This window comes from Podarcis pityusensis (assembly GCF_964106645.2).
Source record: "Podarcis pityusensis genome assembly, chromosome: 4".
Lineage (NCBI taxonomy): Eukaryota > Metazoa > Chordata > Lepidosauria > Squamata > Lacertidae > Podarcis > Podarcis pityusensis.
Window position 1 is genome coordinate 7,436,839 of NC_138027.1, and position 17,435 is coordinate 7,454,273.

Here is a 17,435-nt window from a genome sequence, read left to right on the forward strand (position 1 = left end):
ATAATAATAATAATAATAATAATAATAACAATAACAATAATAATTTGCAAGGGGGGAAGAAACCTCAGTTGGCTTCTTTCAAGATAGATATGTCTTTAAAGAACGCATCAATCAATCAATCAATCAATCAATCAGTGACACACAAATAGACAGGAAATTTCACCAGGATTCTAAATTCATATTAGTTTCCCCTCCTGCTCCATCACGGCCCTTTTTAAACGACCTGGTCATTCTGCGCTCCTCTCCTACTGCTGTTCGAGCCATTTTAAAGTATTTCTTGGCTTCCTGCGTTCCTGCCTTTTAATCTAGAAGCTGCCTCAAGGGACTTTTGCTCCTCGTTGCCAAAAGGGAGGGCAGAAATTTCCTTAAATCAGACCAGCTTCTCTCAGAAAAGAGCCTTGCAGGCTCTAAGGCCCTCGGTCCAGAGAGCGTGTGTTCAGTGTTCGAGATTTCCCAGCCGCTCCCACTCACCTCTTGTCGGCCATCTGCCGTCGTAAGCCATTTCGGCTTCACTCCGTTGCTGACCAGTGGCTTTTCCTCCGGGACGAGGCAGGCATAGGGTGGCTCAGCGGGCTCGGCCCCCACGCTCTCCGAAACGGTTTTCACTTCCGAGGGGCTGGGCTTCTGCTCGGGGATACGAGCCACGCGGAACCTGGGCCACAAAACAAAACACCGTATATAAATGGTGTATCTTATCTTGCTATATACATAGAAAGGTAAGGTGGTTGTCACGCTCCGCAGTTTTCCAGGGAAGGCAGGGCTGGGGAGCGCAGCAAGCAGAGTCAGCGGCCCCTTGTCTGTGTGAATCAGGGGTTGAAAATAGGCTTTATTTCACCCGGGTCAAAGACCCAGTTTGGTCAAAGACCCACCCATGCATATTTGTGTAAATACACACAGGCTGGGAGCCTCAATGGTGCCCCTTTGGTGTGTATAGTAAAGATAAAGGGACCCCTGACCATTAGGTCCAGTCGTGGCCGACTCCGGGGTTGCGGTGCTCATCTCGCTTTATTGGCCGAGGGAGCCAGCATACAGCTTCCGGGTCATGTGGCCAGCATGACTAAGCCGCTTCTGGCGAACCAGAGCAGCACACAGAAACGCTGTTTACCTTCCCGCCGGAGCGGTACCTATTAATCTACTTGCACGTTGAACTGCTTTCGAACTGCTAGGTTGGCAGGAGCAGGGACCGAGCAACGGGAGCTCACCCCGTCGCGGGGATTCGAACCACCGACCTTCTGATTGGCAAGCCCTAGGCTCTGTGGTTTAACCCACAGCGCCACCCGTGTCCTGCTTGGTGTGTATATATAATAATAAATAATAATAAATTTTATTTATACCCCATCCTCCCCAGCCAAGACCAGGCTCAGGGCGGCTAACGCCCGATACAAAAACAAATTGATTGACATACAACTTAAAAACAAGATTAAAATACAACATTAAAACACAGCCTCATTTCAATGGAAACTCAAATCAAAAACTTTTTGGGGGATGAAAACGTCAAGTCTTCACCAAGGCTAACTTTCCAGACTGGTCCTACATGGGCCAGAAAAAAGCCAGGGAAGTCCGCAAATAGGCGTTCCATCACAGGAGGAGAAAGGAAAGATATATAGATGTATTTTTTTATACTGAGTTCTGGGGAGATCATTCCAGAGACAGGGAGCCACCACCGAAAAGGCCCGTTCCTGTGTTGTTTTCCCGAGGGTGGCCCTGATCCGAGCATTAGGGAATTCAGAGCTGCCATTGGGAGGAAACGCAGCAGAGCCTTGTAGCTTCGAGGCCTGCCTTTGCAATCTTAAGGACTAGAAACTTGACTCGAACAAAATGGTAGTTTCCGGGACACCAAGTGCCTGAGCTTTGCAAGTACAATCGCAGAGCGTGGAGCGGCCTGTTCCGTGACTCACCTGCCCACGGAGAGGATGGTGATCTCTGCCGGCCTGCCAGCCTTGCCTCCGGGCTTCGCAAGCTTTGCGGTGGCGCTGCCAGGAGCGATGGAGGTGGCCGGCGTGGCTTCTGCCGAGGGCAGCACCTCCGGCCACTTCTTCTGGCTGCACCGGGTGCAGGTGGGGCCCGGGCGGGTGGCCAAGCCTTGGACTGTGTGCAGGTGGTGCTGGTGCCTGCAAATGTGGGGCAACTGAGGCAGGAGATGCAGCCTAAGTGGGGGTAGGGGGATGAGAGGGGGAAAGGACCACCGTTAGAGGAGAGAACAGAGACCCCCTCAAAGGCCACCCCACAGGTTCACCACCCAACTTGATCATGTTAGGCCAGGAATCACTCCATCAACTCCTTCACGCCAGGGGGGTTGGACTGGATGACCTTTGGGGTTCCCTTCCATTTCTACAATTCTAAGGTTTTACTCCTAATAATAATAATATTTTTTTATTTATACCCCGCCCTTCCCGGTTCAAAAACCGGGCTCAGAGCGGCTAACAACAAATTTAAAACACTTAATTGTAAAAGCAGCATAAAATACAGTAAAAAAACACGAATAACAATAAAATTCAAAGTTCAGAAATCAATTTGGGGGAAATCCATCTAATAGAGCATTAGATAGTTACCAGGGCTAGCTGGCTGAATTGGTCCTACTTGGGCCAGCGAGGAGGCCAGGGGAGAATTAGCTGTGGGGTCTCAGAGCGAGTGATCTTCATAAAAGGGGAGGGGGAGAGAAGAGAAGGGAAATAAAAGATAAGGCTGAATTCAAATTAAAGGCCAGGCGGAATAGCTCTGTCTTACAGGCCCGACGGAAGGAAGTTAAATCCTGAAGGGCCCTGGTCTCGTGGGACAGAGAATTCCACCAGGTCGGAGCCATCACTGAGAAGGCCCTGGCCCTGGTGGAGGATAATTGACTTCCTTAGGGCCAGGGACCTCTAAACTATGGTTATTCGTGGACCTTAAGGTCCTCTGCGGAGCAGACCAGGAGAGGCGGTCCCGTAGAGGTTCAACAAAAGGTTCAGCTTAATATTACATCCTTTTTCAGTGTCTGTGCCACTCTATTCCTCAATCTGCTGCATCGTGGGCAAAAAATGTAATGGGTGAATCTGGTTGTTGAGAACCAGGAATATTATTATTATTATTATTATTATTATTATTATTATTATTATTATTATTTGTTTACCGCCCTTCATCCATAGATCTCTGGGCAGTTCACACCATAAAAATACAGGATGATGAAGCAGTCAGAGAGGGGAACTGAGTCTAGTCCCCAGTCATGAGGCTCCCTGGGTAATAATAATAATAATATCATCCAGGGAGCCTCTCACAAGACACATACAAACCAAGACACAAGCATGCAAACAATACACAGAGGATATTAAGTCGAAAAAAATAAATTATTGAGATGCAGTTACATTTAGCAAAGTTTAAGATGAGCCATAATAATAATAATAATAATAATAATAATATTTATACCCCGCCCAGCTGGCTGGGTCTCCCCTGCCACTCTGGGTGGCTCCCAACAGAATATTAAAAACTCGATAAAAAGTCAAACACTAAAACTTCCCTGTTTATAGCTCAGCCACAAAGAGGAGCGAGCCATGGCTTATGTGATTCTCTCTTTTTAGATAGGGGGCCATCTCTTTGTAGTCCAAACTGTTCACATAAATGGCCCCGTTTCTCTAACGAGGAGCGATGAGAGGGGGCAGCAGGAGAGGGAAAAGGTCCAGATATCTTGCTTTTATATAATCAACTCTTTATTTTGTTCTATGTATATCACAATGTTCTTTTGTTGCTGTGGGCGACGGCTGACGCAAATAAAGTTTCATTCATTCGTTCATTCTTGCGTTTACAATTTTGTATTTTAGCTAATTTTTAAAACTACTGGTCTATGGCCGTAATAAAACGATCAATTGAGCAAAGAAAAAGCCATCCTTCTTACTTGTTGACGGGCTTATAGATGGGCTGCAAGACCTGCTTGCTGTGATAATCTTTCAGCATCTCCTCCAAGACTGCGGCGTTCTCTGTCGGCGGCAAATGAGAGGGACAGGGAGGGGAAATAAAGCAGAGCCGTTGAACAGGAGGCGAAAAAGGAGGAGGAAGAGAGTCATTGGTGCAACATGAAGCCTAGCAAGCCCACTAGTCCTCATTAAGGTGTCTTCATTTATGGGGTAAACCTGTTTGCATACGCTTGTAACTTTAAGCCTAAAGGCTGCCTTCAGGGATCTCACTGTGCTCTGCCTGATCCCGAGTAAACTTTCTTTTTGTTACTTATGAGTAAGACTGTGGTGTCTTTATTCTTTCAGGAGGGATTCAAGGGGTCTTACCAGGAAAATATTGTAACGCATTTCAACCTGGGCAAGCCAGACTGAATTGCGTATTGTCTTATGAAACTCACACGAGTTTGCAACAAGTTTTCTTTTTTCTTTTCTTTTTAAATATAACTTTTTATTAGTTTTTTTTAACATATCATTTTCAACAGTAATTAAACATACTTTTACATCTTATTCAAATTTTTGACTTCCATCGATCCTGTCTGAAAATTTTCCAATCTAATCTCTTAGTATGCATTTCTTATTTTCCTTATTACATTTCAAACTCATAACCAATATCTCAATCTTTTTCTACTTTGTAACACTTCGTCTATTTCTCCTTCTTGTAGTCCTACTAGCGTAATTTGTTGATGACAGTTGCTCTTCAAATAATTCATATACTTCTTCCAATCTTCTGTAAAGACTTGTAACAAGTTTTCTGCTGTGTAAAGGGGAATGTAAGCTCTGCTAAGTAAAGGAACTTGCTGGCACAAGTTGGGAAGGATATTAATAAGCAATATATCCTCTCCTAGGGACGCGGATGGTGCTGTGGGTTAAACCACAGAGCCTAGGACTTGCCGATCAGAAGGTCAGCGGTTCGAATCCCTGCGACCGGGTGAGCTCCCGTTGCTCAGTCCCTGCTCCTGCCCACGTAGCACTTCGAAAGCACGCCAGTGTAAGTAGATAAATAGGTACCATTCTGGCGGGAAGGTAAACGGCATTTCCATGCGCTGCTCTGGTTCGCCAGAAGCGGCTTAGTCATGCTGGCCACATGACCCGGAAGCTGTATGCTGGCTCCCTCGGCCAATAAAGCAAGATGAGCGCCGCAACCCCAGAGTCGGTCACGACTGGACCTAACGGTCAGGGGTCCCTTTACCTTATCCTCTCCTGCCACCCTGAACATTCCTACACATGCAGGCAGAGGCTCTGGCACTCAGCTTGCCAGTGAACGGGGCTCAAGGCGGAGGGACTTTGACCACCCATAACAAACAGATAAAGCAAAGGTTCCCGGCCCCCCTCTTTCCTGCGCAAGGCTCACCTTTCTTCTCCGTGATCAGACGCACCAGAACCCCAATGGTGTCTTCGTTGGCATCTTCTATTCTGTAGGCAGGACTATTCCCTAAGGAGAAAAGGACGGCAGGATGAAAAACGCTCTCCCTGGCTTTGCTGACCTGCTCTGAAGCCAGCGGAGTCAAAAAGGTAGGTAAAGCAAATCAGTCCCTGGAACTACAGGAAGGCTCATTTGTACTTTGTGCAGCGATAACATTTTTATTTACAGAATATCTTTTTACGCAGAATTTTGGCCCACAAGCTGACTTGGCAAATACAGTGGCACTGGCTTCAGTTGTTTTTATTCAGTTGTTTTTATTTACCTGTTTGGTTATTTATGCAGTAAAAGGTAAAGGGACCCCTGATTAGGTCCAGTCGCGGACGACTCTGGGGTTGTGGCGCTCATCTCGCTTTACTGGCCGAGGGAGCCGGCGTACAGCTTCCGGGTCATGTGGCCAGCAGGACTAAGCCGCTTCTGGCGAACCAGAGCAGCGCACGGAAACGCCGTTTACCTTCCTGCCAGAGCGGTGCCTATTTATCTACTTGCAATTTGACGTGCTTTCTAACTGCTAGGTTGGCAGGAGCAGGGACGAGCAACAGGAGCTCTCCCCGTCGCAGGGATTCGAACTGCCAACCTTCCGATTGGTAAACCCTAGGCTCCGTGGTTTAACCCACAGCGCCACCCACGTCCCTTATTTATGTAGTAGTTTATTATTATTATTATTGGGGGGAAATATAATCTGCTCAGGAGACCATTGTAAGCAGATGAGAACATTAGCAGGATTTTAATCTCACTTGTAAAGTAACAAAGACTATGGGCATTTTAGACAGATAACAAATGTGGATAACAGACTGACATGGAGGTGTAAATACAGTCATACCTCGGGTTACAGACGCTTCAGGCTGCGTTTTTTTGGGTTACGGACCGCCAAAACCTGGAAGTACCAGAATGGATTGCTTCCGGGTTTCGGCGGTCGTTCATGGGCAGAAGCACCGAATCGCAACCCGTGCCTGCTGACAGGTAACGCACTTAAGGACTCTATATGGGCTCTGGAATACCCCATATTGCCAAACCAGTTTCACCTCCTCCCTTACAACCACCCTGTGATGTAAATTAAGCCAAGACGGAGAGAGAGAAAAACCCCTTTTCTGTGGTGGTGTTTCTGCTCTGGAATGCCCCAGACTGACGTGAACCAGACTCCTTTTTGCGTCTCCTACACCAGAAACCGAAGGCATTTTTATGTTCACAGAGTGCCTAACACCCCTGGTTTTATTGCTGGCAGTTTCAAAGTGTAACATCCCTTGTCCTTTCTGCTAGGAGGCATATCTTCTTAAAAAACAAATGGTGACTGCATATTATTATGCATTCTCTGTTAGAGACTGCAGAAACTGCTTTCTTAATTGTACTTACACTGTTCTCGATTATATGACACGGCTTTATTATTAGATGCTACGCCGCTTTGGGTACTTTTAATAGAAGGGACGGATGAAAATAAATGATCAAGATGGTTTATTAAAATGACTCACAGGCAGGATTTAAATCTCAGGAGTGTGACCTGAGAGAGATACAAGTCAAATTCACAATAGACGCACTCCTGTTGTTTTGTTGCGGTGGGTTACACGTTTTCAGGTTACTTCCGGCGCCTGCACATGTGCAGAAGTGCTAAATCGCTCTTTGCACATGCGCAGAAGCGCCGAATCACGTCATGTGCGTGTGCAGAGGTGGTACTGTGGGTTGTGAACGTGCCCCCTGCACGGATCACGTTCACAACCTGTGGTTCCACTGTATTTTAAATGAACATCGCCAAAATCTACACTGCAAACATGGGCTGCCATATGTCCGGCAACCATACAATATATGTCCTCTCAATTGCTTCTGTCAGAGCAACTGGCACCAATGCAGGTGCCACATACCTGTCCCACATTTGTAGGAACTTGGTCTTTTAGTGTGGCAGCACCTAAAACTCTGGAACGCCCTGCCTATTGATCTCAGGTGCCTTTGCTGTACTATTTTTGACAGCTGCTGAAAGCATTCCTGTTTAGAAAAGTCTACCCAGATGTTTAGAAAGTTTATGTGAGTTTTAATCTGCTATTTTAACTTTTCGAAATTAGTGTCGTTTTCTTCTTCTTCTTGATAACTTTATTGTTTTGTCTTTCTTCTTCTGTAAACTGCCTTGAGGTTAGTTGTTTCTTTTTACCATAAATAGAAATAATAAAAGCCTAGCTCCGATGTGTCCCATCTTTATGTATTTGCTATGAAACAAAGAAACACCCTCATTGCAGTTATGTTTCACTCTTGAGTAATGCTACTTGGCTTAACACAAGCTTTGCCCCAAAATTGTGAGCAAAGGTTTTGTGATTTGAATTTAATAGCCTCCTTGTTGCTGGTAATACAAGAGGGAGGGGGACAATTTCTGGAGATGCTGTGGTGGAGTTCAGGAGCCCAGCAACTCCTTAGGACCTTCCTGAGTCAACAATGACCTCATAGTGGGGATGGACTTATGCACAGGGTTCCCGGTCTCACAGCTGCAGCCTTGCCAGTGAAATCTGGGCTTCCCCCTTGGCCAAATCCTCTTCCTCTGACACTCTCTTCCTCCCCTGAGGCAGCAATGCTGGCTGTGGTGGCACTTGGCCAGTGCCAGATTTATGTATAAGCAAAACAAGCTCTCTTGGCCCCCCCCCCCAAAAAAAATTAAAGGGAAACGGGATGTAAATTTCCAAAATATAAGATAAAAAACAAATAAAACCTACATACAGAAACAGAGTTTTGTGTTGTGTAGGCTCCTATGATGTACTGTTTTGCTCTATAAGACTCACTTTTTCCCTCCTGAAAAGTAAGGGGAAATGTGTGTGCGTCTTATGGAGCGAATGCAGGCTGCGCAGCTATCCCAGAAGCCAGAACAGCAAGAGGGATTGCTGCTTTCGCTGCGCAGCGATCCCTCTTGCTGTTCTGGCTTCTGAGATTCAGAATATTTTTTTTCTTGTTTTCCTCCTCCAAAAACTAGGTGCGTCTTGTGGTCTGGTGCATCTTATAGAGCGAAAGATACAATAAGTCATGGGCCCTGCCTGCTAGCCTGCTCCCTAAAATATCACTGGTTTGCTCATTTCTATATACAGTGGTACCTCGGTTTACAAACAGTCCTGTTTACGAACTGTTCGGTTTACGAACTCCGCAAAACCGGAAGTAGTGTTCCGGTTTGTGAACTTTACCTCGGTCTACGAACGGAAGACGGTGACAGCAGTCACAAAATTAAAAGACGTCTGCTTCTTGGGAGAAAAGCAATGACAAACCTAGACAGCATCTTAAAAAGCAGAGATATCACCTTGCCAACAAAGGTCCGTCTAGTTAAAGCTATGGTTTTCCCAGTAGTGATGTATGGAAGTGAGAGCTGGACCATAAAGAAGGCTGATCGCCGAAGAATGGATGCTTTTGAATTCTGGTGCTGGAGGAGACTCTTGAGAGTCCAATGGACTGCAAGAAGATCAAACTGATCCATTCTGAAGGAAATCAGCCCTGAGGGCTCACTGGAAGGACAGATCCTGAAGCTGAGGCTCCAATACTTTGGCCACCTCATGAGAAGAGAAGACTCCCTGGAAAAGACCCTGATGTTGGGAAAGATGGAGGGCACAAGGAGAAGGGGACGACAGAGGACGAGATGGTTGGACAGTGTTCTCGAAGCTACCAGCATGAGTTTGACCAAACTGCAGGAGACAGTGGAAGACAGGAGTGCCTGGCGTGCTCTGGTCCAGGGGGGCACGAAGAGTCGGACACGACTAAACAACAACAACAATAACAAACGGAAGCTGAACAGTGGAAGGGCACTGGTGGCGGGAGGCCTCATTAGGGAAAGAATGGATTTGGTTTAAGAACGGACTTCACGAACGGATTAAGTTGGTAAACCGAGGTACCACTGTATAGGGTGCCTCCATTCTGCATGGACTGGCTGCATGGCAACATGTGCAAACGGCTTGAGATACCTATCAGGTCCATAAGTTACCATATAGCATATATTCAACGCAAAAAACAGTGACAATTTGTTGTTGACAAAGGACAGCTGGACATATAAAGGGCCCCATTACCTCCAGTAGCTTAGGGCCTCATCAAACCTAAATCCGGCCCTATCTCGGCAGCCTTTCTTTGGCTGAGTCTTTCTACCTTGCCCATAGGCAGAGTAGAACAAGCACAGCAGGACCGACCAACACACAACAAAGAGCACAAAGGAGATTATGACTGTTTGTACAGATGACAGCTTTAAAGAAGCAAATGGACACTCCCCGATACGACCAACGCCTTCAGAACGGGCACGTGCCTTGAATAGGTGATGCACCACAAAAGCTCTGCCGCTGGCAGACTTTGCAGCCAAGGGCAGAACTGCTTTTAAGCAATGTCTAGGAAGAAGGGTGCAGGATCTTCACCCAAGATGAGCATGCAGCCTGTCCTTCTTGCTACACCAGAAGGAAACGGATACAGCCCTCTTGCATCGAGCCAGCTCATCTAGCTGCAAGTGTACAATCTGCTCCAGCAATGACCCTCCGAGGTCTCAGCAAAAGAGTTCCTGAGACCTGCGCCTCGCTTTCTTGTTTTACTGCACAGGAAGTTGGTGCTCTGTTGTGGGTCTATTCTGCAACAGTTCACTGACGCCATAATAGGTAAAGGTAAAGGACCCCGGGGGACACGGGTGGCGCTGTGGTCCAAACCACTGAGCCTAGGACTTGCTGATTGGAAGGTCAACAGTTTGAATCCCCGCGACGAGGTGAGCTCCCATTGCTCAGTCCCAGCTCCTGCCAACCTAGCAGTTCGAAAGCACACCAGTGCATGTAGATAAATAGGTACTGTTGCGGCGGGAAGGTAAACGGCGTTTCCGTGCGCTGCTCTGGTTCGCCAGAAGCGGCTTAGTCATGTTGCCCACATGACCTGGAAGCTGTCTGCGGACAAACGTCTGCTCCCTCGGCCTATAGAGTGAGATGAGCGCACAACCCCAGAGTTGTCCGCGACTGGACATAATGGTCAGGGGTACCTTTACCTTTTTTAAAGGACCCCTGGACAGTTAAGTCCAGTCAAAGGTGACTATGGGGTTGTGGCGCTCGTCTTGCTTTCAGGCCGAGCGAGCTGGCATTTGTCCTCTAAGAGGTGATACAACACACAGGAAGAAGAAAGGAGAACTTCACTTGCAGATCATAAGTTATTAAATGTGTCAACACAAATTGAAGTTAGAACACGGTAGCTGTTGTATAAGGGATTATTATTAAGATTGGATTGTAACTGGATTGAATAACAGTTTGGAAGCAGAATTAAAAGGAATTATTATACCTTGAATAATAACCAGGCAGAGGGCCTTCTCGGTGGTGGCGCCCGCCCTGTGGAACGCCCTATCATCACATGTCAAGGAAATAAACAACTATTTGACTTTTAGAAAACATCTGAAGGCAGCCCTGTTTAGGGAAGTTTTTAATGTTTGATGTTTTATCGTGTTTTTTATATTCTGTTGGGAGCTGCCCAGAGTGGCTGGGGAGGCCCGGCCAGATGGGCAGGGTACAAATAATAAACAAACAAACAAAAATTACTCTATTGCCTTAATAGCTCCCTGAAAAGTGCACTCCGCCCCGCTTGCAAAATGCGATGATTTGAAATACAGGGAGCGCCAATGGAGATTTCCTGATCATAATCCAGAAGAGCTCACATCCCACCCTGGCCCTGCCCTGGCTCACCGTTCCTCTCGGATTTGGCCCCCTCCTCGTCCGTGTCCTTGTGGGCGGTGCAGTGATAGCCTTTCTTCATCAACAGGTTGCAGAAGAGGATCCCTAGCAGGCCCATCACGCAGAAGACCGGGACAATGGCCAAGACGGCGTACTGGGTGGCGCTCTCCTCCGGCTTCCCCTCTCGGGTTCTGTTGGCAGCCATCTTGTTGTCCCGCCTCTGCAGAGCTTCGGCGTTGCGTGCCAGGCGGGTCAGCCACTTCCTGGATCCTGAGAGGGTAAGGAATTGGGAGACGTTGGTGGCATCACGAGATCAACCAGAACGTACCACCAGCCGTGGGGTGACCCCCTCCCTGTCCTTGGCTCCAGCTCCAACAACTGATGGGCTCCCTGCCTTCTGCCATCCCAGTCCCAATGGAAACCAGGCATTTGGACTTTACCATTCCAGCTCCCTACAACAAGTCCCAGAAAAGAACGGCAGGTTAAATTGATGGATTATGCTGAAATGACCAAAATAACCGGAAGAATTAGAAATCAGGAAGACCAAAGTTTTAATAAGGAATGGGGGAAATTCATAATTCATCTTACAAACCATTGAAAACGGTTAACATCGTTCGTAGGATTGGAATAACACTTGTAGTTCAGTGGTGAATTTTGGATATAATGGAGAAGTAAAAGGTTTGGATAATCACAAAAGATGCAAGAACCACAGGACCCACAAAGGGGAGGAGGGAAGTCCAGGAGATTCTTCATAATTGTATTTTTATGTTGTTTGTTGGATATGTGTTCTAAAAGCTTTCATTTAATTTTATGGGGAAAGAAACCAGCAATTCCCAGATCCTCCCTTTTCCTTGATGCTCACTTACAGTAGGCTTTGAAAGCACAGCTGACCTTCATGGGTCCCCTCTCTTTAAGCCGAGACACTCAAAGGCTTTATTATTATTTACTTTATTTTATTATTTATCAAACTTATATGCTGCCCTTCATCTGAAGGTCACAGAGCGGTTGACAACATAAAAACAACCAAGCCCATTCCATTGTGTCAAATGCCTTTTAGGCATCTGGAAGCAAAGCAGTGGTGTTAACGGCACAGGGCGTGCAATCAAATTAAAACACCCTTTGACATCACATCCTGGTTGTTCTTACTTAAAACAAAATCCACATTTCACCTGGAGATCATTTCTGGGTGTTCATTAGAATGCATGCTTGTGGCAGAATTTTACAACCTGCCTTTGCCACACAGGCATGCCTGACGGATGACTCAACCACGAGTTTTTCAACATTTGGGTATCAACAATTATTGCCACGATCTGCCCTGCAGAAATTCCTGTTGCAACCTATGTCTGACTAGCCGTGATGCTTTCGCACCTCGTGTTGTAAGGAACCGCAATGCGCTCCTCGGACGTGTTCTGGTATTTGACAGCCAGACTACACAGAGGTGGAATTGGGAATCCCAGGGGTTGGAATTTCCTGCCTTTCTACACCACCTTGTTCAGAGTAATAAATTAATAATAATAATAATAATAATAATAATAATTTATTATTTATACCCTGCCCATCTGGCTGGGTTTCCCTAGCCACTCTGGGCGGCTTCTAGCAAAACACTAAAATACAATAACCTATTAAACATTCAAAGCTTCCCTAAGCAGGGCTGCCTTCAGATGTCTTCTAAAAGTTTGGTAGTTATTTTTCTCTTTGACATCTGGTGGGAGGGCGTTCCACAGGGCGGGTGCCACTACCAAGAAGGTCCTCTGCCTGGTTCCCTGTAACTTGGCTTCTCGCAACCAGGGAACCACCAGAAGGCCCTTGGCGCTGGACCTCAGTGTCCGGGCAGAACTATGGAGGTGGAGACACTCCTTCAGGTATACTGGGCCGAGGCCGTTTAGGGCTTTCAAGGTCAGCACCAACACTTTGAATTGTGCTCGGAAACATACTGGGAGCCAATGTAGGTCTTTCAGGACCAGTGTTATGTGGTCTTGATGGCCGCTCCCAGTCACCAGTCTAGCTGCCGCATTCTGGATTAGTTGTAGTTTCTGGGTCACCTTCAAAGGTAGCCCCACTTAGAGCGCATTGCAGTAGTCCAAGTGGGAGATAACTAGAGCATGCACCACTCTGGTGAGACAGACTGCGGGCAGATAGGGGCTCAGCCTGCGTACTAGATGGAGCTTATGGCGCTGCCATGGACAGCTGTGGACAGTCCATGGACAGTCCCAAAATGACTTCCAGACTGCACACCTGGTCCTTCAGGGGCAAAGTTACCCCATTCACGACCAGGGAGTCCCCCACACCCACCTCCTGTCCCCCCAAAACAGTACTTCTGTCTTGTCAGGATTCAACCTCAATCTGTTAACCGCCATCCATCCTCCAACCGCCTCCAGACACTCACACAGGACCTTCACCGCCTTCACAGGTTCCGATTTGAAAGAGACACAGGTTTCAAAAAATCTCTCAGACCCACCCAGGAAATCTCAAGGTTTGCACATGCACTGAGACACGCTGAGGTATACCAAAGGTGTACCCACAAGCCAAAGAGAATTAGCATGATTCACTATAATCAACTTTTCTTCGTGTGACACAAGAGAGAATACCAAGTTGTAATTAATCCTTCACAAGCCATCAAGTTCCACTCAGTGCGCTGTTATATACACCCTGTTGACTGTTTTTAGGACCTGCCCTGTTTTCGTGATTCTAATTTGTTTTAAACGGTTTCCGATGATGTATTTTGAACTGTGGTACTCCACCCTGGGATCAGAGGGTGGAGGGCAGCTAATGATAATATAGAAAAATAATAATCAGAGAGAAATAGACAAAAACCAGAAATTTAGCAACTCTATCCTGGGACTCTTGGGTTTTTATTTTTAAATAAATATATTTGTCCCAGTAACATTAACATGTCACATTAAGGCAAGTCATGACATGGTATCACTGCATGGAATATTCTCCCACTGCCACTCACATGGGGAAGGGAGCATTTGGGGCAATGACATCACGCCCCACATTTCAACGCAACTCAACTTTCCCAGGAAAAGAATAAGAAAGGAGCAGCAGTCAACTCGCATTTCTTGCCTCTCCCTATGAAGTTCCAGACTCTGAGGCTCTTTCAACTGCCGTAATATTTATTAGTACGCTTGTACTCTGCCCTTTAGGGGACGCGGGTGGCGCTGTGGGTTAAACCACAGAGCCTAGGACTTGCCAATCAGAAGGTCGGCGGCAGTGGCGTAGCGTGGGTTGTCAGCACCCGGGGCAAGGCAAGTAATTTGCGCACCCTAACCCGTGGATTTTAGCAGGGGGCAGAGAGCTGCGAGTGTGAGCGCCCCCCCAGATGTTGCACCCGGTGCGGCCGGCCCCCCTGCACCCCCCACGCTACGCCACTGGTCGGCGGTTCGAATCCCCGTGACAGGGTGAGCTCCCGTTGCTCAGTCCCTGCTCCTGCCAACCTAGCAGTTCGAAAGCACATCAAAGTGCAAGTAGATAAATAGGTACCGCTCCGGCGGGAAGGTAAACGGTGTTTCTGTGCGCTGCTCTGGTTCGCCAGAAGCGGCTTAGTCATGCTGGCCACATGCCCCGGAAGCTGTATGCCGGCTCCCTCGGCCAATAAAGCGAGATGAGCGCCGCAACCCCAGAGTCGGTCACGACTGGACCTAATGGTCAGGGGTCTCTTTACCTTTACTTTGCCCTTTACATTTCATTTATTGCTTTGGAGATTTTGTAAACAGAGCTACCACCATGGTATACAAGATAAAATGCAAAAGATTACAAATTCAATGAATGAAAAGTGGAGGAACTATTTCTGCAATTTTATCCCATTGCATAAAATCGTCAAGTTGGAAAATACCCCAAGGGTCATCTAGATGTCAAAGAGAACAACTACCAGACTTTTAGAAGACACCTGAAGGCAGCCCTGTTTAGGGAAGCTTTTAATGTTTGATGCATTACTGTATTATTTTAATAATCTGTTGGAAGCCGCCCAGAGTGGCTGGGGAAGCCCAGCCAGATGGTGGGGTATAAAATTATTATTATTATTATTATTATTATTATTATTATTATTATTATTATTTCCAACCCCCTGCAATGCAGGAATCTCAACTTGCAATCCCCCATCCAACGACTGGCTCACACTTCAGGGAAAGCCTTTTTAAACAAAACCATCTTCCGGAGGTTGCTAAATATCACAATGTGAGGCGCTTGTCTTATTCCAGCTGGCAAATGATTCCAGAGGGCTGGAGCTGCAACACTAAAAGCCTCTTTTCTAGGACAAGCTAAGCGCACCTCTGGGGAACCTGGTACTCTCAGCAGTGCCACACCTGAGGAGCACAGTTGCTGAGGAGAGCATCTTTTATGTCACTTGGTTCCAAGTCGTCCATCAAAGAACTGAAGGTGACCCAGGTGATCTCCCACCCGGGCCCTGAGCTGCTTCACTTTGGCAAGACAACCTAACCTGCAGACCATGCCCAGCCAGCTCCTTCCCTCTCCAGCTTGAATGGAAATAAAACGTTCCCTTTTTGCACCTCCGCCATCTTTTTGCTCTCACCTGAGCATCCTGGGAGGCCTTTGGGGGCAGACAAACAAGGCAGGCAGGTGGCGTTTGGGTCTGTCTCACCTTCAGGGCTATAATATCTGTGGATGGAAAGAAGAGAGCTGATCAGGTTAAAGGCTGGTATCTCAGAGATGCCTCAGAGACACCGGCGTATCCCACCAGGACAAAGATTCCTAGCAGGTCCCCTCCAGATGTTGAAATTTCTTAGCTGCTTTCACTTAAGACAATTTGATATTAATTACCACACAGCATATGTTCAACAACAACAACAAAAACAGTGACAATTTGTTGTTGACAAAGGACAGCTGGACATATAAAGGGCCCTTTACCTTCAGTAGCTGAGGGCCTCATCGAACCTAAATCCGGCGCTGGTTGCCGTTATCCTCACTTTATCTTCTGCTGCTGCACTTATAAGTCACAGCAACCCAAAAGTATCCCATAAGTCCCATCCGATAACTGCTAAAAGAGGTGCAAAGTCTTCGCAGGACTCCCGTGTGGCTAAAAGAGGTGCAAAATCTTATGCTGCACTGGGGGACAGAGGGAAAAATCCCACTGAAAATGCTAGAGGATAAGGGAAAAGGCAAGGGTGGCGAGAATCTCCTTTTCCACTCTCTGCAAAATCGACGGGGGGAATTTGGATTAATCAGCAGCCCGGAGTGAGCAAAAAAACGTGACTAAGGGGTCAACTAGTTTCTCCCTCCTCCCTTAATCACAGCAGGCTGAGTTCAGCCAAGAGCTGGCGATGAATCACTGGTTCCTGCCCCATCACTTCCTCCTCACTGGTTTCCCATCAAGATGTTGGGATTCCGGCTCTTCCTGGTACGCAGTTTTGCAGACTGCGGCATTTCGGAAGTGTTGCTTTGCTGCCTCTCCACAAGGACTCCCTTCGCGGGCGATCGTAAACTTTCAGGTGTCCCCAACCCTGATAGCATTTCCGGCTAGGAATGGGAACATCTCAATACTGGTTTCTCCTTTTCTCAGTTCTACTCATTCAGCTTGCTTTCTCCCCCTGCTCCTGTTCTCATTATTGCAAAATTGGCCCAGAATACACATTTTTGCAAGCACTTCTCATTCACTCTCTCTCTCTGTGGTTTTTTTGGACGCCGTTTTCACTAAGAGACGCAGTCCACGCACACTGCACCCTAGAACATGCATTTTCACTCACATTACTTGGCTGGAAAAACGCACTGGAAAATTAGGAGAAAGTGCAAAAACAGTGGTGTTTCGATACAGGCAAAGTCTGAAGAGGTGTGAATTTAGCAAGTACAGTGGTACCGCGGGTTACAGACGCTTCAGGTTACAGACGCTTCAGGTTACAGACTCCGCTAACCCAGAAATAGTACCTCGGGTTAAGAACTTTGCTTCAGGATGAGAACAGAAATCGCTAAAGTGGTTAGCTAAAGCGGTACCTCAGGTTAAGAACAGTTTCAGGTCAAGAACGGACCTCCGGAACAAATTAAGTACTTAACCTGAGGTACCACTGTATGCCTTTTAAAAGTGAGGCGGATTTCTGTCCCGTCCCGACTTCCAGCCCAGGCACACCAGAGCCACAAAATTATGCACACCTGTGCTTGCTACCTTTCTCTGACACTGAACACATCAAGTACTGTCCAAGAGGGATGCAGTCCCTCTTCCAAAACCAGTAAGAATAATTGCTCTGAAAATGGGGCTATACAGTGGGGGGGGGGGGGCAGAAGCCCAGTTTGCAACCCTTCTAAAAATATTATTCCCTCTCTGATTCTTGCTTGAAATGCCCCAAGCCATCCCAGGGACTGATGAGTCCCTGCCTATTTGAACTTCAGCACTGCTGTGGTATCAATTGCATTGAGACCTCCTTGTGCACTCACACCCTCTCTGCCTGCATTCCTGCGATTCTTATCGGCATCAGCTGACCTCCCCCAGGAATGTTGCGC

The 17,435-nt window shown here is 47.1% G+C and overlaps 1 protein-coding gene across 7 annotated transcripts in view; it reads right to left on the reverse strand.

Annotated features, from left to right (window-relative positions):
- RELT (RELT TNF receptor) overlaps positions 1–17,435 on the reverse strand; it is an 82,299-nt gene that overhangs the window by 10,853 nt on the left and 54,011 nt on the right. For all 7 annotated transcript variants that reach the window (XM_081002237.1, XM_081002238.1, XM_081002242.1 and 4 more), the window contains 6 exons: positions 15,517–15,602; positions 10,998–11,255; positions 5,278–5,358; positions 3,869–3,950; positions 1,899–2,147; positions 472–652 (listed from right to left, as the gene is read on the reverse strand). In XM_081002237.1, the coding sequence (XP_080858363.1) occupies positions 472–652; positions 1,899–2,147; positions 3,869–3,950; positions 5,278–5,358; positions 10,998–11,255; positions 15,517–15,602 (937 nt within the window). The remainder of the gene's footprint in view (positions 1–471; positions 653–1,898; positions 2,148–3,868; positions 3,951–5,277; positions 5,359–10,997; positions 11,256–15,516; positions 15,603–17,435) is intronic.